Source organism: Sitophilus oryzae, unplaced genomic scaffold, assembly GCF_002938485.1.
Source record: "Sitophilus oryzae breed Bouriz unplaced genomic scaffold, Soryzae_2.0 scaffold_1442_pilon_pilon, whole genome shotgun sequence".
Classification (NCBI taxonomy): domain Eukaryota; kingdom Metazoa; phylum Arthropoda; class Insecta; order Coleoptera; family Curculionidae; genus Sitophilus; species Sitophilus oryzae.
The window spans coordinates 6,658,716-6,684,748 of NW_022146107.1; the positions used below are offsets into that span (position 1 = coordinate 6,658,716).

At 31.7% G+C, this 26,033-nt stretch overlaps 1 protein-coding gene across 1 annotated transcript in view; it reads left to right on the top strand.

The window, feature by feature from the left end:
• Nucleotides 1-26,033, top strand: part of LOC115877169 (protein kinase C, brain isozyme) — a 91,779-nt gene that overhangs the window by 51,729 nt on the left and 14,017 nt on the right. The window contains exons 5-9 of the mRNA XM_030893327.1: nt 8,681-8,809; nt 14,920-15,076; nt 17,526-17,754; nt 19,530-19,661; nt 24,362-24,535. Of these exons, the coding sequence (XP_030749187.1) occupies nt 8,681-8,809; nt 14,920-15,076; nt 17,526-17,754; nt 19,530-19,661; nt 24,362-24,535 (821 nt within the window). The remainder of the gene's footprint in view (nt 1-8,680; nt 8,810-14,919; nt 15,077-17,525; nt 17,755-19,529; nt 19,662-24,361; nt 24,536-26,033) is intronic.

Genomic DNA, 26,033 nt, shown 5'->3' on the forward strand with positions numbered 1-26,033 from the left:
GCCTAAACCGTCGACTTTAGCAAAAATTTTCATGTGAATTTTTAATGGAAATTTTATTCTCTTTAATTTTGCTCTCTTCAAATTTTTGCAAAAACGCATAGTTTTCGAGATATTTACAAAATACCGATTTTGGGCGCCATCTTGGCAAGATGGCGGCGCCGGCCGGCAAGTCTGGAAATGTGCATTTTATGGATTTTAGTTAGGGACCCCAAAACCTACAAATTTGCAAAGTTTCAAAACTTCCGGACTTTTTTCCAAGCAGGCTCTTTTTGATCCCCAATGACTGAATAATATTCTTATAATAACTTTTCTCCTCAAAATTTCAATCGAATCACTAAAAGCATTTGGAGGAAAAAAAATAAGACTAACCTCCTGTAGCTAGAAACCAACCAGAATCCAACCTATGCTGATATAAAAAATAAATCGTATATTTACGTAAGGTATATCCCCACGAGAAATGGGACATGTTTTTTTTAAATACCCTGTATAAATCCAGTGAAAATGGTGCATTTATTTAAAAATTGATAATTATTAATTATACATTTCTATATTTTCTATAGAACATATTCTGATAAAATTGTACTTATGCAACAAAATTATCTGGTTACCAAACATAGTTAAAAATGAAACTTCGCTGATACTATCTACTACTAATGTTCATTAATACTAAAGTGTAATAACGTCATAACGACGAGAATATACGTTACATTGTTATGTTTGCGTTTGATTCGATATACACTAATAAAATCTTCTTGCAGTAGTATATACGATCGAGTTAATTAAAGAGTATTACCTCCTTGGTTTATAATCTGTGACTAAATGGGCTTTATCCAGAACTTTATGAATATAGCTGTTGTTATGAGGCGATACAAACTTCACTTGCATTAAAGTTAAAGAGATTTTAGATAAATGTGCTTTGGGAACAAATAACCGAAGTATTCCCTCATGAATAACTTTATTACAAAACAAAAGAGAACATGAATTAATTTATTAATACAATTACGTTGTAATTGATTACATAAGAGAAAATGTAGCTATGCTAGTTTATAATCTGATAAAAGCTTTAGGTAAAGTTGTAGTGTGGTCACTAATAGAAAGTTTATTATTTAGAGTATAGATACGGAAAATGTAATGGTTATAGGGGGTTGAAACTTTTATAGATATTTTAAGAAAAAAATTAGTCTATAATAAAACTGAAATAACCAAATACGTTAATAAGCGCTAACGTATTACGTATTACGGGAATTACAGCTTAAAAACTCTCTAATAATTAGAAGATAATTAAGTTAATAATAATTATGAAAAACTGTTAAGGACAGGATAATATGTGGACTTTTTGAACTACAGTTTTACTTGATAACTTTACTGGCCCATCCCCATTTTTTTGTGTTCGATTTTATTTTAATAAATTTAAAACAACAAAATGATAGATATTAAACATAGAATAATTCTTATACACGCAAATACGAAATAAAGATATAAAATAATTCTTATATACAGAAATACGAAATAAAGATATAAAATAATTTTTATATACAGAAATACAGTTATAACAATTACCTAACCATGAAATGAGACTAAACCTTTGACCAAGCATTCGATGATTTATGGTTATTATTATAAAGTTTAACGGTTTAAAAATGCAGGGAGCTTAAAAACTTTCTAATGATTAGAAGATAATTAAGTTAATAATAATTATGAAATACTGTTAAGGACAGAATAATATGTGTCCTTTTTGAACTACCTACAGTTTTTGTGTTCGATTTTATTTAAATAAATTTAAAACAACAAAATGATAGATATTAAACATAAAATAATTTTTATACACAGCAATACAACAATTCTTAAGGCTTTTTTTTTATTTTTTATTCATCCATGAAATTTAATCTAAAGATATTGAGCGATATATTTTGAGACTAGTAAAATTTTAATGCGGCCAGCCAAACAGAAAAATCTATAAATCAGTCATAATTTTTGTATATACATTCTCTCGGTCGTTTACACTTTAACTTAAATGTAATTACAGCCCGTAAATAAATCTTTTAAACGTTAGCATTTCTAAACAGAAGCAACTGTGCCTGACCATAATAAACACGAAAAAAATACTTTATTTTTAATACATTGAAATTATTATTCGTTACTAAGTTGTAATATATCGTTTGTAAATTTTGTAATCTTTTAAAACTAAGCAAAATAATATATATTTAAGTATTTTATAAACAAAAATTAAATAACTATAGGCAGATATTTGTTTACGGTAAACTTATTAAGACATTTTTGATTTTTTTTTAAATATTTGAAACCCGATTCGAATATCATAACGAATAATCAAATTTTTCATGAATAATAGTTCTTCACTAGCTAATAAGTGCAGAGTTTTGACGACCTGTATTATTATGCCATACATACAAGGCCTTAAGAAGGTTGCAATTTATTTTTATATTGAGTAAAAATTATTTCTAAATGGTGTAGAATAAAATTCGAAAAATATAATATTGCGTGAAATAGATTTGTGTGACTGGAAACGTATTTATTCTTTCGTCTATTCTTTTTTCTATAATTAGTGTTAATTTTTGACAAATTTTATGTCAATTTTTAGTAAATGACGTCTAGAGATTGACCTCACCAATACTTCTTTGACGGTAAAACTAAATAAATGCGAAAAAAAAAATCAGTTGATGTAATTTTTAATAATAAAGGTGATTTAATATCCCTTAGTGACTTATTTTAAACTCTTATATGCCTTTAAGCACAATTGAATGCGTGTAGAATATTTAGAAGTTGTAGAAATAGTCCAATCTAACGAAATAATGTTCAGAAAGATACTTTATAGAATAAAATGACCGTAAAGTTACCTTTTACAATAGAGGTATTTCAGGGACCCTTGTTTTAGCATATCTGCATACTATTACCATTCTTCGTGACAAAAATAAATATTTTATAGTCTAAGTAAAAAAGTACATCCTTTTCGACTAAAAAAGTAAAACAAATTGTAGCCAGTTTCACTACAGTTTCTGCAAAACACAAATACAGGGTGCGTCTCAAAAGTGGCTCACTCCTATAACTTTTTTATTTTTTTACGAGATTTGGTGTGTTAGCATATGACATAAATTAGGATTGACTAACGTATTCAATAATTGAGCGTCCGGATCGCACAACGACCTTAGTACGTGGCGGCGGGCAGCCCAGTAGGCAAGCGAGACATCGACGCTATGCTGCGCGCCGTTGTTATTTATTTAACAAAATAAATAATTTTAAAACTGCCCTAATTTCGTTAGTAATTATCGTATCGTGCTGATTTTTGCATAGAAATACTCATGAGTCTTTAGCGCTTCGGACAAGCCTAAATAACTGTATTATTTTTTATATTTTCGATTTGTTTACATTGCCCGAGCATATTATAACTTTGAGATAAGAATCTCTGTTATAAATTTTAAAACTGACAAATATGAATACTATCATTTAATTAGTTATACATTTAGTTTTTTGGTTTTTGGAAATAATGCAGATTTTTTGGAAATAATGCTCTGCTATTTATCCGGATTTCTACTAACTTTTGACCTTTCTTTTCGGCAGCCATTTCCCTCTATTTAATAATAAATAATTAAAAAAAACGCACAAACTGGTAGTAAACAAGCTGTGGCAAAACTTTTTTATACTCCTTGTAAACAAAAGACTATCGCAAATACTGTCTTTCGATTGATGTACATAGTCATCTCTTTATTAACGCAGCGCCGCGCCGGTAGCTCTCACAAAAAAGTCGCATAATTCAAGTTTTTTAAAGCTAAAACAATGCAATATTTTGAAAAAAGAACTACATTATAACCAGAAGATATCGGCAGTGATAATGTTCTTGTCATTTGATCAAAGTTCAGAATTTATTTTCTGTAAAAATAGCGCTAAAACTAAAACCAAAGCTGAACGTGCGCTAAAAACGGCGAGCGTTGTACTGACCATTTTTTTATTTATACTCGTTATTACTGCTAGCATAAACCGATAAACCTAAATTTTGAATATGTTGTAACTAAATGTATAATTAATTAAATGATAGTATTCATATCTGTGAGTTTTAAATTTTATAACAGAGATTTTTATCTCAAAGTTATAATATGCTCGGGCAATGTAAACAAATCGAAAATATAAAAAATAATCCAGTTATTTAGGCTTGTCGGAAGCGCTAAACACTCATGAGTATTTCTATGCAAAAATCAACACGATACGATAATTATTAACGAAATGACGGCAGGTTGAAAATTATTTATTTTGTTAAATCGGCGCGTCGCTGTCTCGCCTGCCTACTGGGCTGCCTGCAGCCACGCGCTAAGGTCGTTGTGCAATCCGGACGCTCAATTGTTTTCAGTCACTTCCTGTTTCACCGAAAATAACTACAACTTTTGATTTTTAAATGGCACCCTCTGTATTTTTTTACTTTATTCGGTAGAAAATAACACTCTGAATATCATATGTCAACTTTTGACATTTTCGCGTATGGTTTATTTGAAATTATAACTTGCGGTTTGTAACGAAAATTTGAATCGAAATACCAAGTGTGTAGTATCAAATTATGCATAAAAAAATGTTTTTTCGAAATATGCTAATAAGCCACCCTCGTTCCATTTGAAATAATTGAGATATGATTAAAAATACGATTTGAGCATTTTCTAACTAGCCAGGATAAGACACTTAAAACATTAGACGATCAAATCTATTTTTCCAATGCTCCTTGATTAAGAATTAGTGTTTTTAACATAGTCATGGTACTCTAGATTGAATTTTAAAATACGATTTTTTATTAAGCAAGAATGTCAAAAGTTGACATATGATATATCATTCTGTTCAGAATGTCATTTTCTAGCGAATAAAGTAAAAAATACCGAGGGTGCCATTTAAAAATCAAAAGTTGTAGTCATTTCCGGTGAAACAAGAAGTTACCAAAAACAATTGTTTACGTTAATCAGTCCTAATTTATGTCATATTCTAACATACCAAATCTCGTTTTTTTATCTGAAAAAATAAAAGAGTTATAGGGTTGAGCCACTTTTGAGACGCACCCGGTACAATTAAGAATTATTAAAAAAACATTTATTAAAAATGAAATAAAAATTTGCCTTTCGTTTTTTAAACTTTTCGATACCAGGCAAATTTTATTGAACTAATTTAAAAATATACATATACAGTGGCGTAGCGTGTGTCAGAGGTGCCCGGGGCGGAGAGCAAGTTTGCCGCTCTACAGAATGAATTCCGCCGCTTTTGTGATAATTTGTTGCCACCCCGCCCGTCCATGGAGGGTCGCCGCTTGTGGCGGACCGCCCCCCTCGCCCCCGCCTTTCTACGCCACTGTACATACAGAATCCGGCAATAGTGCGTCGGGCATCTGTAGCTCCTAGAATAAAAAAAAACTTGAGAATTTTATTTAAAGCAAACCTAAATTATGTACCAGGATGTATTTCAGGAAAATATTTTAACTTCTATAGGGTGGCTCAAAAAAGTGTGAGTGGACCTGGATGATTTTTTTTAAATGGAACACCCTGTATATTGTTGCATTTTTGGCTTTCTTTCAGATCACTTTACATAACCCTAAGATATGAATAAATAAATTTTGATAGTTTCAGAGATATTAATAAATAAATCAAAAATATATATTTTTTATCCCGCATAAATTATTAAAAATACAAGAACTGTTCTGAAATCAAAACTATTTTAGGTATTTACTTTAGATGGTCTGTACTTACTTTGCTATAAATATGAAAATCGTAAATCATACAAGATGTTCAAAATTCTACGCCAAACTTAATACAAAATATAAAATTATTTTTCTTCGTTTTTTAAATGCTTTTTTAATGCCCTGTATATTATTTTTTCAATAGACGGAGAATTAAAAAATGAACATTTTTTGTATTTAGAGTATTTCAAAATTTTTAACGGTTTCGCAGATATTTACGGTTTTATATTTCATATCATATGGCATTTTCCACAGTAAATTTTTATCTAAGCTACCCAACGATTTTTCTCTCGTATTTTACCATTGAAAGCGCATGGCATAATACTGCGTGTATCTGCGAAACCGTTAAACATTTTGAAATACTTTCAACGAACAAAATATAGACTGGAAGACTAAACTTGGTAGTATCTGCACCGATGGAGGTCCCGCAATGCTTGGAAATACGTCTGGTTTCGCGGCTCTGGTCAAGAAAGAGATCCCTCATGTCATAATAACTCATTGTGTCTTACATCGAAATGGAAGGAAGTTATGTCTACATGTGTCAAAATAATTAAATTCATCAGAGCGTTGTGCGCCTGTTTAAAAGAATTTGTCAAGAGATGGGGTCAGAATATGAAGTACTGCTTTAGTACACAGAAGTTCGTTGGCTGTCAAGGGGACAGGTCTTAAAGCGAGTTGAGGACAGAAATGTTACTTTTTCTAAAAGATAAAGGAAATTCAATGTCTGAATATCTAGAGTGCGAAGATTTTGTACGGGGGCTAGCGTATTTGGCAGATTAGAATTAGAATTAGAATAAGTGGGAGGGGGGTTAATCCCTACGACCTTAGAGATCTATTGTGTCCCCCTTTCTTGAGTTATAACTCATCATACGGTCCCAGGACTTCCTACGGAGACCCGTGTCCCTCACAGTCGAGGAGCAACGACCCAGGCCGGGTAGACGAAACGGTAGCTTTTGTCGCCTGTTGGGTGTAGAGGTAGGCTCCCGACCCTTGGAGGAGGTGGTAGCTTGTATGCCACTTGCGGAGGATGGTCTCACGGAAGTTTCAGTCACCTCTCCTGTAGTTCTCTTTGGGTTTGGCCCCTTGGAACTTTCATTGTAACTGTTGTTCCCAGTGTCGCTAGGGGGTTTCCCCACAGGTTCACCGGTGATGTTTTTATTACTATTATTACCAGATCTCATAGTGTTCCTATGAGTCGCTAGGGACAGTCGGTCCACTTCTACAGAGCCCCGCATGTAGAAGTAAGGTGTAAAATACAATGGGGTACCCCCGGTGCCCCAAGGTTGAGGCTGTCCCTAGCCCCGCCCGGTATCTTTATATGTCTTGGTGCAATTCCCTGGCCACGACACTACAGTCAGGGACAAGACGATGAGTGAGATGCTTCTTAGACCAAGCCAAGTGCTAGAGGGGATTCCCCCCAGCACCTGACCAGGAGCTTCCCCACCAACGACAAGGTCTTGCATCTCCTAGGGGAAGATTTGGCAGATATATTTACTCAATTGAATGAAATTAACTTGTCTCTTCAGGGCTCTGCGGTGACCATCGTGGATGCATCTGAACGGTTGAAAGGCTTCATATGTAAACTGCCACTTTGGAAAAGGACGAGGGTGGAATCGGGTAACTTTGCAAATTTTGCGATGTTTGAAGAGTTAATAACACAAGGTGACAGCAACACGATATCAAAAATGCTACAGAAAGAGGTGTCAAGCAAGCAAAAGCATTTGGATACATTGCAAACTTCTTTTGAAGGCTACTTTAACTTAGAATCGCTTGAAAATGAAACGTGGGTGCGGGGTCCATTTATAATCGACAAGGATAATATCAGCGATGAAGATCTCATTAAAGATGACTTATTTGACATGAGATCGAAAGAAGTTTTGAAAGGTGAATTTCAAAGGCTTTTTTTATTTTCCGCTATTTTTTTTCTGATAGGGGAATTGTACAAATTGCGAAAGTGGTTCGTGACTGCAAAAAGTTTAAGAAACCCTGATCTAAAGTAAATACCTAATATACTTTTGATTTCAGAACAGTTCCTGTATTTTTAATAATTTTTTTAAAAAGGGCTGAAAAAATATATATTTTTGATTTATTTTTTAATATCTCTGAAACTAATATAAATAGATTTATTCATATCTTAGGGTTATGTAAAGTGATCTGAAAGGAAGCCAAAAATGCAATAATATACAGGGGGTTCCATTTAAAAAAAATCATCCAGGTCCACTCACACTTTCTTGAGCCACCCTATAGAAGTTTACATATTTTCCTGAAATACATCCTGGTACATACTTTAGGTTTGCACTTAAACAAAATTCTCAAGTTTTTTATTCTAGGAGCTACAGATGCCCGACGCACTATTGCCGGACCCTGTATAATGTTTCCTGTTTTCTGAATACAGTTATTTTTTAATTTAGTACCACATTATTTTAACACAATCATATAGTTCCATTATATGTTTTGCTAAGCGGTTTAACATTTTATTTTCATAAGAATAATGAAAAAGTACGGGAAGAGTAGAACTATCCCCACCCATACATTTTGAAAGAAATATTTTACATCCGTAAAATGGCCCTTCTAGTATTTAGTACATTTTTATTCTTGTAAAAAATTAAACCTAATATGTCATTCAAATCGGAATTACAGTTATATATAAAGTATCTTAAAAAAGGTGTTTATTTTTTTAAAGTTTGGTGCCTTTTAACCGACAAACGAAGCACTTTTGTATAGAGATAAATTTTATCCAATGTACTTATTATGATTCCAAGAATGTATAGTAGTTTTGTGTCTACGAAATATTGGGACACCTTGTATATTTTTAAAATTTACATGGGTCAGCTTATGTTCAGATTGGCGATGCAATACACGGTGTAACAGTTTTGTTGTAGTTACCATTAATAATTATAAAAATGATATTTTGAATATTTATACATATATTAATTAATAATAAAATTTATTTTTTAGCATGTGATATGAACGTTCACAAAAGATGTGAAGAAAGCGTTCCGAATTTATGTGGCTGCGATCATACAGAGCGAAGAGGAAGGATTCAGCTTAAGATCACATGTTCGGGGAATAAATTGACCATTGTAGGTATGTGCTTTGAGAATTGATATATTTATGTTTAATAATGCTATAGGAGTGTAGATTTGTTATAATATACTTGTAAATAATTATCCTTCTGCTACTTTACTTCTTATTAAAGTTCCTTTATGGTCGAAGAAAACAGCGTCAAGTTGACTTAGACTATCGATGATATTCGCTATACAGTAGTGCCCAAAATTTTAGCAACTTTTAATTTAATATTCTTGAAAATTTTATTGAAAACTTAAAATTGCCGAGTAGTTTATAGTTTATTATTATTGTATTTCACTCAAATATTTGTTTACTATGTATACAATTTTTTATCATCACACTATCGTCAAATGGAAATACATTTTAATTTTTTTGCTGGATAAAAATATAACTAAAAACTATTTTTTGTAAAATGTTGTAAAATAATATTCAATCAGGTTCAGACATTTTGGCCAAATGAAAACGCAGTAATAAAGTATATTTATCGGTAAAAATGGGTCGTGGTTAAACTGTGTCTCCCGAAGTTAGGGATATTATTATTCGACGATTTTTAAATGGCGAAAAACAAGTTCGGAATCCCCAAAGTTTGTTATTAAACAAGTCCGTTATATCACGTATTGTGAAAAAATATCAAGAAACAGGATCGCCGGAAAAAAACAAAAAATACAGGAATGCCTAGAAAAACAACAAGAAGAGTTGATAAAACTATTTTGCGGATTGCTCAGAAAAATCCATTTATGACTTGTCCACACAAATTGTCAACGAAATTAGCAATTCTGGCAATGTAAATTTCAGTTTCAAGGACTGTTAGAAGGAGATTAGTTGATGCTGGATTATATGGCCGCAGGCCGGCAAAAAACCACTTTTCTCAAAAAGAAAACAGGCCTGATTGGAGTTTGCTAAAAATTACTATCACTGGGCACATCAACAATGGAAAAAAGTAGTTTTTAGCGATGAATCCAAATTCAATTTATTCAGAAGTGATGGAATTGCTTATGTGAGGTGCCCTGTAGGAAAAAGGCTGAATAGAAAATATATTTCACCTACTGTGAAACATGAGGGCGGTTCCATACAGGTTTGGGTGTGTTTTTCGGGCTACGGCATGGGTCCACTTTTCAGAATAAATGGAATAATGGACCGGTTTCTGTATAAAGACATTCTACAAAATCAAATGATTCCTTATTTGGAAGAAAAAATGCCTGTAGGTGCTATTTTTCAACAAGATAATGCCCTCAAGCACAAATCCAAACTGGTGAGCGAGTATTTAAGAGATGAAATAATCGATTTATTACCTTGGCCTTCACAGTCTCCAGATCTTAACCCGATTAAAAACATGTGGAACTATGTGGACACAAAAATCCGGGATCAAAACTACAGCAACTTGGATCAACTTTTTCAAGCACTACAGAATGTCTGGAAATATATGCCCAGAAGGTGTGAAGAGGTCATCAGACATAAAGGATATTATACGAAGTATTAATTATTTTCATGTTTTCTATTTATTTTAAAATATTTTCAAATTAACTTGTTAAAGTTGCTATAATTTTGTCCACAAGAATATACATATTATTTTATTATTCCTTTTTTAATAGATTAATCAACGTTTAACGTCCTTAAAATAGACATCTAAAATTCAACATTTTATTTGGGTGAATAGGGAAATTGCTATTGCTTTGTAGGCAATTTTATATTCGAATTTTAAAAGTTGCTATAATTTTGGCCACTACTGTATATGATTTTATATTCGATCGAAAAAAACAGCTGGGAAATGACAGTCGATGATAATTTTGGCTAGGTCAAGCCCTAGACGTCATTATTCGGCCTGAACTCTTACTTTATTTTTAATGGCCTTTACTGCCAGTTGACCTTTCAATTTAATATTGAGTAAAAATGATTTTCAAATGGTGTAGCTTAAAATTTGTGAAAAAATATTATTTTGGAAATATATTTGTATATCTGAAAACGGGGGTTCTATCCTTTCTAATTTTTTTTTATAATCAGTGTTAATTTGGACAAGTTTTATGCCAGTTTTCAGTAAATGTGGTCTAGAGATTGACGTCGCCAAAATTGTCATTCCCCGGCTGTCTTTCACGTCGATTTTTTGCGATCATATATACGGCATATAAAATAATATCGATGTTCATTTCCAAACCAACTTTAACACCGTTTTTCTTCACTTGTTTGATGTTACTGATATTAATCAATCCAGTTCTTTAAATCGCTTATTATACAGGATGACGATATGAAAAATAGAAATATTATTATACCGGGTGCGTCTCAAAACTGGCTCACCCCTATAACTTTTTTATTTTTTCAGAGAAAAAAAAAAGAGATTTGGATGTTAGTATATGACATAAATTAAGATTGATTGACGTATTCAATTGTTTTTGGTCACTTCCTGTTTCATCGGAAATGACTATAACTTTTGATTTTTAAATGGCACCCTTGGTATTTTTTACTTTATTCGATAAAAAATAACACACAGAATAGAATGACATATCACATGTCAACTTGTGACAACTCTTTTGACATTCTGGCTTAATAAAAAATCTTATTTTAATTTTTAATCTAGAGTGCCATGGCTATGTTAAAAACACTTATTTTAATCAAGAAGCCTTGGAAAAATAGATTTGATCGTCTAATGTTTTTAGTGTCTTGTCCTGGCCGGTTAAAAAATACCCAAATCGTATTTTTAATCTTATCTCATTTTTTTCAAATGGAACAAGGGTGGCTTATTAGCATATTTCGAAAAAGCATTTTTTTACGAATAATTTGATACCATACACTTGGTACTTCGAGTCAAATTTTCGTTACGAACCGCAAGTTATAATTTCAAATAAACCATATGCGAAAATGTCAAAAGTTGACATATGATATGTCATTCTATGCTGAGTGTTATTTTCCATCGAATAAAGCAAAAAAATACCGAGGGTGCCATTTAAAAATCAAAAGTTGTAGTCATTTCCGGTGAAACAGGAAGTGACCGAAAACAATTGAATACGTCAATCAATCCTAATTTATGTCATATACTAACATATCAAATCTCATTTTGTTAACTAAAAAAATAAAAAAGTTATAGGGGTTAGCCACTTTTGAGAAGCACCTGTTATAGGGTGCCCCAGGTTAAGCGTGCATTATAAGTTTCCAGAGAACTACAATATCTAGATCGGAAATTTTTTGCACATCATTGTTTTACAACGAGATCTAACGATTAAAATATTTTCAATATGGCGGCACTTCCGGAAATAATGAAAGTTATTTAGATTAACTTTCTTATTTTAAAAAGGTACCCCCGTTTTTTATTACATTCAAAATTCATTAAATTTTCTGTAAAATTTTATGAATTTTGATATTAAACACTCCATAGGTACCTAACAATAATCGTTTTTGAAAAAAAAAATAAAGTTTAATTAAAAATTCCTGTCAAAATTTTACAGAGAATTTAAGTATGTAATAAAAATAGGGGTGCCCATTTAAAATAAGAAACTTGCTGTCAACTTCCGGTACTTCCGGAAGTGACGCCGTATTGAAAATATAATTTATATATTATATAATCGATAGATCTTATTGTAAATGATGCAAAAAATTTCCGATCTAGATATTGTAGTTCTCTAGAAACTAAACTAACTCTAATGCACGCTCAGCCTGGGACGCCCTGTATATCTATACGACGAATTTCGGAGCTTTTCTGCAAAAAAAACAATATGGCTGCAGAAAATTCATAAAAAGTTAAAAAATATTTTATGTATATCCGCCTTTCCGATGTTTTTTCCCCATTTTATTATATGCATATTTTACAGTTTCTGGCCTTTACTTTTTTATTTGTCGAAAAGTTAATCTAGCATGTGACACCTCAATTCCCATCGGGAGCAAAATAGTTTTAGACGCTTTGGAAATAATAATTGTTCACACATCTGTAAGATCATTCAAAGATAATTAAGTAGCCGCAAATAACACAAAATCCAAACAAAATTTGAAAAGTAATTGTAGTAAAATTTGCATATAAGATGACTTCTAAATACTATATTCACAATGTTAATTAAAGTTATTTCCATAACATTATTATTATTAAAGTAATAAAATATTTATACGTATATCAATACCTTCCGCGATAAATTAAGACTATATAATTTTTATAATTATTTTAAACTTTTAAATAAAAGCCTTTACATAAAGCCTAAGAGTTTTTTTAATTCATTACCATAACTACGAAAAATAAATTAATTAATTACTTTTTATTTATTTTATTACTTTCAGCAATAAAATACAATATGAAATTGATAGTATGGAGGTAAAAGCAGATTATTTAATAAAAATATCTACGTAAAACTTTTTGTATTGACAGCTTTTGTATTGTTGCTTTATAAAATAAATACCATATTATTTGTCTGTAGGGATTTTTTTTCCGATAAAACTGCGTAGAAGTTACAGTAGTTATAGGGATCACTACATGTCTAAAGGCGGATTCTCACGACTCGTGTACTTGGCAAGTACGCCAATATTTGCGTACTTGGCAAGTATACTATCTTTGTAAACAACATTTTTTTGCAACAAGCTTGGCGCTCACGCGGCGCGACATGTGACAATTAATTGCACAAGGAAACCGCTCACACCGCATGGCAAGTATATGCCAATAACAAATATTTGTACAAGTACATTAGTCGACAGAGTCCGCCTTTATGCTGCAAGTAGACACTCGCCGAGGCGACCCGAGGCGCGACCAAACAGGACGGTCCTAACCAATAACCATATACTTACGGTTAATTTTTTGTCTCGCCTCCGGTCGCCTCGGTGAGTGTGTACTTGCAGCATTAGGGCACGACCGCACATTCGGCATTAGACGATTTCCGAGCGTTCGTCGCCGATCTCCGATCAGTGTGGACGGGGAAGTTGGAATTCGGCGACGAGAACGAGCGCTTGTTCTATGTTGTTGCTACCAGAGCTTGGCGATGTGCCATCGCGGCATTAGATATCTTGTGTTTTTGCAATCCTTTTACTATTCATGGTCACAAGTATATTATATGCGAGTCTAGTATACGTGTATAGCGCACATATACAGGTGTCGGGAACTGAGCTTGCATTAGAAGATACGAGATTTTTTCACATTATTGTTTTACAACTAGGTTTTACAATATGGCGGCACTTCCGGAGATACCAGAAGTTTTTTTTCAAGCAAATTTCTTATTTAAAATAAATTTTTGGAGGAAAAAATGTAGTATAATCTAAACGTCAAATTTAGTGGATACTACAGCCACTGTAACATAAAGAAAATACTTATATGTGGCCATCTATTTAAAGAAAAACAAATAACATAGCCATAGCTATCATGGAATAATTGAGGGATTAAAAAAAAAATCGTATTAACAGAACGTCAACGGTTTATAATAGACGTATCTACTAAAAAGTGAAGTGTTCTAAAAACTAAGCTTGCTGAATAGTTGTATTTATACATTTTAAATGACGACTGGAGGAGATATACCTACCACTTGAAACGTTAAGCATTTTTTATCAGTTATGTAGAAGAAGGTATATAGAAATACAATGTAGAATGTATAGGAAGGGGAGAAATTAATCATCCCGACCTTACAGTTCTATTGAGCGCCCCTTTCTTGAGTTATAACTCAACACACAGTCTCAGGGCTTTGAAAAAAGCCAGTATTTGAGACGGATTTGTAGAGGTTAGTTCTCCATCTCCGATATCAGTCGTACCAATGTTTATGGCAGGAATGATTGTCGTCTCGAAGCACTGAGTGATAAGATGTTCTGGTGTATCCCCATTTTCCCCACATAATATATATATATTCACCGTTGTTTCTTAGTTTCAATCTACTTAGGTGTTCATTGAGGGATAGTGTCCTGTTAAAAACTCAGTAAAATTTCCGAAGATTGTTTTTACTTAAATCAGGAGGATGCTGGTGTAGATGTCCATAGGTTTGAAGTATTTAGTTTTTGATCCAAATACTCCTATCTCTGTTTCTGCTTTGGTTTTGAAAGCATCGGTATGCCACGTTATGGTACCTTACCTGGTGAGCAAAGGTTTTTCTTTTCCAATTCTTTTTCCAACTTATCTTTAACATGTCTTGTTATATTATTATTTAAATGATTTAACCAATGGTTTTCTTTTCCAGTTTGTCAAGCCAGAAATTTGATTCCGATGGATCCGAACGGTTCTAGTGATCCGTATGTCAAATTGAAATTAATTCCAGGAGATTCGGATAATGTCAAGAAGAAAACGAAGACAATTCGTGCGTGCTTAAATCCAGTTTGGAACGAGACACTCACATTGTAAGTAATTGAATGGATTTATTTTTAGCATTGATAAACTACTCAAAGTTTTAACTTTATTTTTACGGACAAGCTGTGTCGGTTGGAATCATTGAATAAAAATTAAGAAATAAGTTTAATAACGAACTTTGGAAGATGGCGAAGAGGTTTCTAATCAAAATAAGGGGCTTATAAACGTTTACAAAAATGTTAATAAAAACTATTTCTGATGTTTTTCTTTTTTATAATCTACATTTTCAATTATTTAATATACAGGGTGGTCCATTAGTTTTAATTTTAAAACCAAAAGTTTGTTATCGTCCTCGTTGACAAATATATGAAGAGTAAAGATGACATATATGAAAAGTAAAGAGACAATATGATCGAAAAAACAAACACCAATAACGAAGGCTATGAAATGAAAATCGCTGACATTTTATGTGTAAAATTATATGGAAAATGTTATCTATGTTAATTTACAAGCAACCGTTTTTTTTTCGATCATACGGTATATTAAAACAATGTCTCCTTTTTGCCGCTAAGGCCAATCTGGACGGGACCTACTTGTTTACGCGGAATCCGAACCGCGGTCTTCCGCCATATCATTGTCAATTACCTACTGACTTTGCGTGTCTCTAAATTGAGGTTTATAAGATCTAAGGTCTAAGTCGACTCTTACTCACCAGATATCCGATCTTATAAAGCCTTAAGCCACCGGCGCACGGCGTAAATGAGCGGTATGTGTCAATAAAGTTTACATGCCATGGAACAACAGCATCCGCAACTACCGGAACAACAGCACTTCTATGGTCTATTGGGAACCAGTGTTTAGGCATAGCTGGCCGTTGCCCAAAAAATATAAAGAACGTTATAACAAAACCTTTTATATAAATGTTGCATAGTTCATAAAGTTACATATCCTAAAATAATTAGTTTTATGCAGAGAGTCCCGAATGATAAAGTAGTGTCTGTCCAACGAATCAGGGAATATTTTGGCAGACAACAAGAAATGACAGAAAATACAATTTACCTGTGAATTAAACTGATAGAAACAATTGTCGTTTTGAAAATTTAAACAAAATGTTTTTTTCAATTTTCGGAGTAAAATAATTCGACACCTTAAAATATTTGCACTTATTTTAGACTCATTCTATATAGTTTTATTAATGCTCTTTATTACTGTTGAATAATAGAGAATAAGTGAAAAACAATAAAGTTTGAAAATATTTGGATTAATTTATTTTCAGCATTAGAATTTCTCATAACAATTGTGTATATGGTTATCATTTCTTTTACATATTTTATAAAAATGGTTAAAACGAATATTTTTCTAAAAAGAGAATGTACGCCACTGACTTTTTTTTCTCTTGTTAGCGAAATAGTGTAAGCAGTTTAATGCCGATTACAAGTTGTCTCTTGATAATTTGTCGATTTCGGCCTCCTTGATGACAAACACAATTTTTTTAATTTGCCTTGATCCAACTCTAATAGCAACGTTTTAAAATATTTAATGTCATTAACATGCGATAGTTTTAAATAAGTACTCATTGATTCCTCATCAAAAAATGTGAAAAAAGTTCCTATAAACATGGGTATGCAAATGCATATAGTTTTAGAGTTACAAAGGATGTTAAACATTTTTAAAATTAGATTTTTTGTAATGATCTTAAATACCATTATTTTTTTATTAGAAATTGCTGTAGATTGGACTAATAGTAATAATAACTAATGGTAATAATATTTCATAATAAATTAGGTAAAATAAGTAATTTATTAATTTTATTTTTATTTTAATTTTATTAATTGTGATTAATAAAATTGCGTTTATCTCATCAAGGTGGCTGAATTCGACAAAATATCAAGAGATAACTTTTAATTGGCATCAAACGGCCTACACAATTTTGATATCAAAAGAAAAAAGTCAGTAGCGCAATTTTTTTTTGAAAAATATTTCAGTGATAACCCATGTGCACGTCCCTGATGAGTTTATCGACACTTTTTTAGCATTAAAATATGTAGCACTTTAGTAACTTTTACCCTCAAAATTTAATTCGAATCACTAAAAGTACTTGGAAGAAAAGTATAATAAATTGAAAAATAATTAATATTTTAACACCCTGTAGCTACGAAACAAAGCAGAAACGGACCTATATTGACATGGAAATTAAATCTTATTTTTACGTGAGGAATCTCCCCACGAGAGACGGCACATGTTTTTTGAAACACCTTGTATAAAACTTTTTTTATATAGGTATTTTTCAACAACGACTATATTATTGGACTTCCTAGCACTAATGAACCACACTGTATAATAAGAAAATTATGTTAGCAATAACAAAACGAATATAAGATAAATTAACAAGAGATAAAGTATATTTTTTACGTTTTTAGAAAATGTAAAAACCCACATCCCTAAGTGATTTTCCAAATAAGAGATTTTACATCTAACAATCTCCTTTTTTTATTACAGCGATTTAAAAGCTGAGGATAAGGATCGCAGACTCCTGATCGAAATCTGGGATTGGGACAGGACTTCGCGAAACGATTTTATGGGCTCCCTGTCGTTCGGCATCTCGGAAATATTGAAGGCGCCAGCTGACGGATGGTTTAAGTTGCTCACTCAAGAGGAAGGCGAGTTTTATAATGTTCCAGTTCCCGAAGAAGGAGCGGATTTGGCTCAGATTAAGACTCAAATGAGGGTAATGATTTATTTGCTTGAAAAGCTGTTTTAATTGGCATTCTTTTATAACGAACGGATAGTTTCTCCAAATCATCTACAGTGAAACTTCTCTATCTCGTTTTTGAAATAACCTCGCTTATTAAGTTCCAATCTTATATGTTTTTATTTTAACATTATCATTCGATTTTTAATCACGAATTGATTCACGAAGTTCCTAGTTCCTTAGTTCTATTTTCTCTAGACGAGTAGTTCCTTGAACTACTGAATTCTTTAGTTCACATTAGTTCCCGACTAACATTGCCATCCCCGTTGCTTCCTCATGAGTTTGGCAATAAGTCAGAACTATTCATAGTTATGATCTGTATAATTTTTATAATATACGAAATATAATGAGACATGTAATTGCGTATCTTAAAAACATAGAGCAATAAAAACAAAAAAAAATAAAAAAGACACTCAAATCGGAGTTTAAAAAAAAAACTATATATGACAAATCAATTGGTGCAACTAATAAATTTTCATAAAGTATTCAAAGAACAAACAAAACATTAAAAACAGTATCCACGACAACTTTTCTGTGGTAATTACGCCGGCCGCGGCCATATACAAAGCCGAGATATAATATCTTCTTCGTCGTCTTGTATTATATCTCGGAACTACGGATTAAATAGACTTCCGTGAACTAGTCTTTTAATTAGTTCCTCTGGTTAACCTCGGTCCTCTTGGTCTGGGACTGGTAACATACGGCTGGCACTCCTCACTCCCGCCTAGCATCGGGCTACGATCATGCTGGCTAATCCGTCTGTGAACTAGTCTTTTATTTAGTTCCTCTCGGTCTTGGAACGATAACATACGGCTGGCACTCCTCACTCCTGCCTAGCATCGGGCTACGATCGCACTGGCCGATTTGTCGCCTTCGCATATTATTATATCTCAGTCACATACAGACGCAGTCCTCGGAATAGGTCCTGAGGAATTAGTCTTTTAAAAAACCAGGAACTAGTTCCTTTCGTTCTGAGGTCGGAATAGTTCATTGGAACTTGGAGATTCTAGCTAAGGAACTTCCACTGTATATGGAAATTTCATCTAAAACTAGCTTTACCTACCGGAAACTTATAAAAACCGAACACGGACTAGCGAGGAGAGAATCTGATAATTTTTAAAATCAAATACTTTGTTTTCGAATATTTTTTGAAACGAATACATTTGAATCTTTTTGGATTCGAATTCTTTTTAGAATAGAATACATTTCGAATCAGTTTTATAAATGGCTGAATATTTGATTTATATTTTAGTTTTTAAGTTTTACCGTATTAGAAATAGATACCGCTAGAAATACATATCATATGATATTAAATATACATCTGTACCTAATCATAAAAATGGTATGTCAATGGAATTCAAGTATACAGTTTTATTACAGGTGTTTATTTCTATTGAATAACAGAGAACAAGTGAAAAACAATAAGGTAGAAAGAAGTATTATTTTTTCATAGAGTTTTCATAATTCTTTTGTATCTGAAAGACATTTCTTTAACAACTTTTATAAACGAGTCATTATATGATTTTTTCTCTTAGTGTTTAAGTTTTATTTTATTATAAATACATATGGCCAGAAATATATGTTACAATACATTATGGAGATTAAGATACATAATGGAGAATAAGAACAATAAGATATCAGATGTGTATATTTCGAAAAAATCGACAATATAGTACAGTATTTCTTAATTACATTATTAAGTTAGTTACATTATTGCTTACAAAATTTTTAATTTTTGCTCTTTATTCTAGAAAACTTCAATAACAAAAAAGCCTTCCATCACTCAAGATAAAGATGTGCCACATAATATGGGTAAAAAAGATATTATTAGAGCTACAGATTTCAATTTTCTTATGGTTTTAGGAAAAGGGTCGTTTGGAAAGGTATGCATTATTAAATAGATACATTTTTCTATTACGAAAACAAAGTTGTGATAATTTTAAGTTTTTGCAACAATTCTTGTTACAAGAGATTAAACACTCTTTATGAACTTTTTTTGGCACAAACTCTAAAATCAATAACCGTTTAATACATATTTGAAATATAAATTGTTGTTTATAGATTTATAATACCGGATTTTTTTCAAAAATGGCTCACCCCTATAACTTATTTATTTTTGAAGTTAAACTTCTTTACGCGCGCTGGAAGTAAAAATTCAAAGTTGTGACACGACACACGATAGGAAAAGTGGTAATTTGTCCGATTTAAATGAAATTTGGTATGTCGATAGATTGGACCTAGGCCAACTGTGACAGTTTTGACGTAAGAAACGTCAAAAGTTGATGTCCGATCGCTACCAAATTTGGTGGGTAGGCTATGGGAGCGACGGTCTACAGGGTCCCACCTTGCAAAGTTGGATACGAAGTTTCGTTTACATCTTCATCAGAGTGGGACTAAGGATTTGATATTCAATAAAAATGTGTGTCGATTTCGGCATAATTGCGGACGGGTTACAGGATGACGCCCTCGACGTTTCGAACCGATGCCTCTAAATGGACAAAATTATCTGGATTTTTCTTAATTATGGGTCGATTGGAACCAAACTCGGCACGTGGATAGAGGTACCCGAATGGAGTCCTCAGACGGACAGACGAACTGACGTGATGGAGAGACGGTCATTTGGGTTGGGTTGGTTTTATTTTTTTTAATTTCATTTTTTTTAAAATTTAATTTATTTTTTTTTAAATTTAATTTATTTTTTTTTAATTAATTAATACAAATTTTGTGAACGTGAATCAGATTATTTATTAAATTTTAATTTATTACGTTTTCAATATTTCAATCTACACCATTTCAAACATGTTCTACAAATCCTTCAATTTAATAACTAAAGACTACACGGGAAAAAAGGATTAAGTCAAAAAAAATGGAAATTGAGATAACACTGTCATCTTATGCCCATCAAGTGTCCGTTCCAAAATAGGAATAATGTTCACTGAAAAAATGATCTGAGTCTACTAAAATCAGCGATTAAAATATTAATACTTTGGAAAAGCGATCAGAATAGTAGAAAGTCCACGTGAATTCACGAAAGACCGATCCAAGTTCATATTTCATGTTTGTAAACAAATCAACGCATACAGAACGAATAAAAATAGCTATATATTCAGCACCACAACAACTTTATGCTGACCTAATTCATTTGCCTAAACTCAAGTATGAGCAGTTACAATCTATGAAAAAGTTCGTAGATGAATCTCTGCAAGACTACTACACAAATTTGCCTTGTGTGTCAAACAATGCTCATCTAAACGATGCAGATATGGTGAGTAATATCAATTAAACTATATTGCTTTTATTTCTGCTTAAGGAAAGAAGTTTGATTATGTCTATTGTGTCACTAGTTTTAAATTCAAAGAAATTAAATTCTGGAAATGGTTCTAGTGGAACCATAAGGGAACTGTCTAGTAGTGTAGTTTCATTTTATCAGAAACAAATTGCCATTCCTAAGTAAAAAATAATCTAATGCTAATAATATTAACAAAAAAATAATAATAAAAATAAGAAATAAATAAAAAAATATTAAGAAAATATAATAACAATATTAATAAAAAAATGAGATTAAAACCATATTTTTCTCTTTATTCCAGCTCGAGTAATTTTCGAGTAACCACATACAGAATTATTCCATATGGACTTGGATCACTTTTCCATTGAACCAAGAGAATACGAGTTTTATTTTATCTAACAAATTTGCTACAAATTATTTTTCTTTGTTTTGTCTGTTAACCAGTTAATGTCTATACATATAACTATTGATAAAAAACTTTTACGATTCGCTACATTTTATTATTTCTTTTCGTTTAGTCTTTAAAGTTTCAAAATCATTTATCTCAAAAGTAAGAAAATGTGAGTTAGATCGTTTTTCCCCTGTAATCTTCAACTATTAATAACTGTTAATAACTGTTAATAAGAAGTTTCATTTCAAATATGCGCACATAGTGCACACACAATTTTTTTCATATAAAAAACTAGGTTTGGTATGTTAGTAATGTAATATAACTGGGGTTTTATTGAGGTATTAACTTAGTTTAGTTCAGTTCCTGTTTTATCGGAAATGCCTAAAATTTTTGATTTTTAAATGGTGCCCTCGGTATTTTCTTACTTTATTAGATTGAAAATGGCATTCTGGATAAAATACATACATATGTTAACTTTCAACATTTTTGCATAAAACAATAGTACTTTAAATTTCAATCTAGTATGGTACGGTCATAAATGTAAAGATAGTTTTACTCGAAATTGTGTAAACGCCACGAATGTTTGGGAGTGATTCATCGCTTAATGAAGTTAGAATCGACACGCGCGCTATCATTTTTACATTAAAAACGTAAATTTTTACCGCAGGCGTAGGTTTTGAAAGGCCCGGTCTAATCATCTGCCTGCGCTCCTCCTACTTATTCTAAAATGTTAGCGTGATTGACAAAGACGATACTATATCGCGTTTCTTTGATTGATTCGTTTTTGTGCGTCAGTCCATTGGTGTGCTTGTAGTGCGACCAATGGGGCATTCCATTTTATATTTATAACCAAATATATGTTTTGACAAGACTTTACAACAACAAAACAACAGATCATATATTGATTATTATATGACCTGAAACAACGACCCTCTTAGAAAATAGACAAACATATGGCCCAACGCTTCCAGGTCATCTCGTCGAGACTGCTCCCTTCCCAAATGCGTGTTTATGCTCATATATCTTGCCGTTCCAGTTAATGATTTATGTTCCCTAAGGAATTCAAAATTAAATTTACCTTTCGTATTTTTAGAGAGAAACATCGGAGTTCGTAGCGATATTTAAACTTTTGCGTTGTAGAAATGGAGTTCATTATTCATAACTCGTGTGTTTATGATAGACCGATATTAAAAATAATATAAAAAATATATAATAAAGGTGAATTTTGTAACAGATGTGTTTTTTTAAATAATAATGTTATAATAAAAATATTGTTATATATTGATAACCGGTGATAGGATTTTTTTGAAAATTTGGATATTTGTATAAAAAAAACCTGCTCTATCTGTCTAAAATTATTTTTAGCAATACAATATTGTCGCTTCATACTAAAAGTGGTACCATCTTTGTTATTTTCTGGAACATCCGGTATATTATTATATTTTTCAAAACTACTTTCATATCTCAAAATTTTTCCATTATGCTAACTTATTCCAATCAATGTTATAGTTTTTGAAATAAAAATAAAACATGTGTAAAACTGACAAAAATAAAATCTTGATTGATTAAATCATAAATTCGACATATTCAAAGCTAAAATTTAGTTCATACGTTAAGGAAAGTCGACATATTCGATCTGTCTAAACATTCGAACTCTCAATTGATTGAATATCAAAACAGGCAGGTCAGAAAAAACAATTATTTCCGTTTGTTACAAAACCGTTGAAATTATTGTTATTTAAATTCAAATCTATGTATATAATTTAAAAAATCGAAACCCAAATAAAATTGCTTTTTAATGATATATCATGTTATTGTACCTAAACCTTCTTATTTCTTCAGTAAAGCTATTTAAAAGTTAATAATTCTATTATAATTCTTTCGTTTAAAGAAAATCGTTAGTGCAAACGCCACGAATGTTTGGGAGTGACTCATCGCTTGATGAAATTAGAATCGACACGCGCGCTATCATTTTCACATTAAAAACGTAAATTTTTACCGCAGACGTAGGTTTTGAAAGGCCCAGTCTAATCATCTGCCTGCGCTCCTCCTACTTATTCTAAAATGTTAGCGTGATTGATAAAGACGATACTATATCGCGTTTCTTTGATTGATTCGTTTTTGTGCGTCAGTCCATTGGTCGCACTACAAGCACACCATTTATATATTTATAACCAAATATATGTTTTGACAAGACTTTGACAGTTAAAACAACAAATTACAACAGATTATATATTGATTATTATATGACCTGAAACACCACGGCACTGGAATTAAGTTTTATGTGACCTTGAACAGATTAGTTCACATGGTAGCGACCGATGAATCACTCCCAAACATTCGTGGCGTTTACTATACCAAATTATTCATAAAAAAATCTTTTCCCAATATGCTAATGAGCCACCCTCGTTTTTAAAAAACAACAATTTGAAAAAAATTGAGTTATAATAATTAAAAATACAATTTAGGCATCTTTTAACCGGCTAAGAATAGATACAAAACACATTAGAGGATGAAATTAACTTTTCCAAAGTTTTTTGATTAATGATAATCCTTTTAACTCTTTTAACACTCTTAGACTGAAATTTAAAATGGTATTTTTTTAATTAAAAATGTCAAAAGTTGACATATTATGATCGTCATTCTATTCACAATGTATTTTTTTATCAAATAAAGTAAACAAATACCGAGGATGACATTTAAAAATCAAAAGCTGTTCTTATTTTCGGTGAAATAGGGGGTGACTGAAACTAATTGAATCCGCCATTCAATCCTAGTTTATGTCACATACTTACAGACCATAGTTCATTTTTTAATTAAAAAAATTAAAAATATATAGGGATGAGCCACTTTTGGGATGCACCCGATATATATATCTAAAAATGTGTGGAAAAAACTTTTAGGTTATGCTCGCAGAAAGAAAAGGTACAGATGAACTGTATGCCATTAAGATTCTGAAGAAAGATATTATAATACAAGACGACGACGTTGAATGCACTATGGTTGAAAAACGAGTATTGGCGTTGTCTAGTAAACCACCATTTTTAGTACAACTGCATTCCTGTTTTCAAACTATGGTAAGAGATATTTTTTATGTTTTTGCAAAATATTTTATATAAATTTTTTTTAAGTCAGTTTTAATACTCCCTTTTAAAGCTCAGTTTTAATCATCTGCTGATGATGCTAATATGGTTAGCGAAACGCCCGGCCAGTGGAAAAGTAAAAGTGATTTGGTTTATTGTGGTGAATTAGTGTTTTATTTTGATCTTATGTAAAGTAGTTTACATATATTTTTTGTTTAATTTAGTTATGGAGGATAGAGGTAAGGAGGATTATCTTCTTGTATTGAAAAGCGGTCATCAAAGAAGGAACAATTAAGATGGCGCTGTTGTACCAAAAGTTTTACACTTAAAAGAAGCGCCAAACATTTTTAGAACAGGAAATAATTAAAAAGAGATATATAAATTTGCGATTTCTGAAGGCGCGTGTTGCTACTCGTTTTTGACTATACAGGGTGTTACATCGGTAACACCCTCGTTATCTCGGTAACCGTAATAGATACGAACATGGTTAAAATGGGGGGGGGGGGTAAAGTTGCGCTTTGGGATGTTCAACAAGATGTCATCAATTTTTTTTTTAAATTTCAAGGATTGCTGACTTTTTTGGAAAAAACGGATTTTTTTAAAAATAATTTTTATTTTTTCCTGGCGTTATTTTTTAGGAAATCAAAAAACTAATTGCACATTCTCATTGCCACTTTATTAGGGCTATCTGGCAGTATTTTTAGATTTTCAAATTAGTTGATAATTTGTGAGATACAGGGACCATCTTAATTTTTTTAAATACGGACCTGTATTTTTTATTTCAGATTTTGAAAGAACTCGGTCTCCTGAGTACAATGATATGCCACATTTAATATTTTTTTTGTTTCGGACATTTGAACATACTTTATTTAAACTAATTTCAAGTCCGGCTCTGTTTTTTTTTCAAGATTTAATCTATTCTTCGTTACAATATTGATAAGCTTTCAAACTTACCAATGACGTGGAATACAGAAAATCAAATGCAATAATTGAAGGGGCATTACTTGGCGTCATTTGTAAAAGTGAAATCAACACATTTCAACATTTACAATAAAGAGTACAAAATACATTCAGAAGTATAACAAGAAGTTATGTTATATAAGAGAAAAAAATAATAGAAGAGCTATAAATAAGATTGAACAAAAAATAAATTTGTGCATTTGTGAGGGTGGTAACCTTTTCGAACATGTAGAGCATTAGAAACTAGTTTATAGAAGTTAATTTATTTATAATAACTACGATTAATATTATGGATATTATTAGATCGTACACTGAGATTCCAAATTCACAATAAAAAAAGACCTGGATATTATTTACTCGAATCTTTGAATTGGCTCGATTTTCCTCATTCGATGTTAATTAGCGCTGATCAATATTGTTGCGATGAATATGATCAGATTAAATAATTTAAAAAACCAGAGTCGTACTTGAAATTATTTTAAATAATAATTAAATAGTTTTGTTGTTCTTAAGGTACCCAAAACAAAAAAAA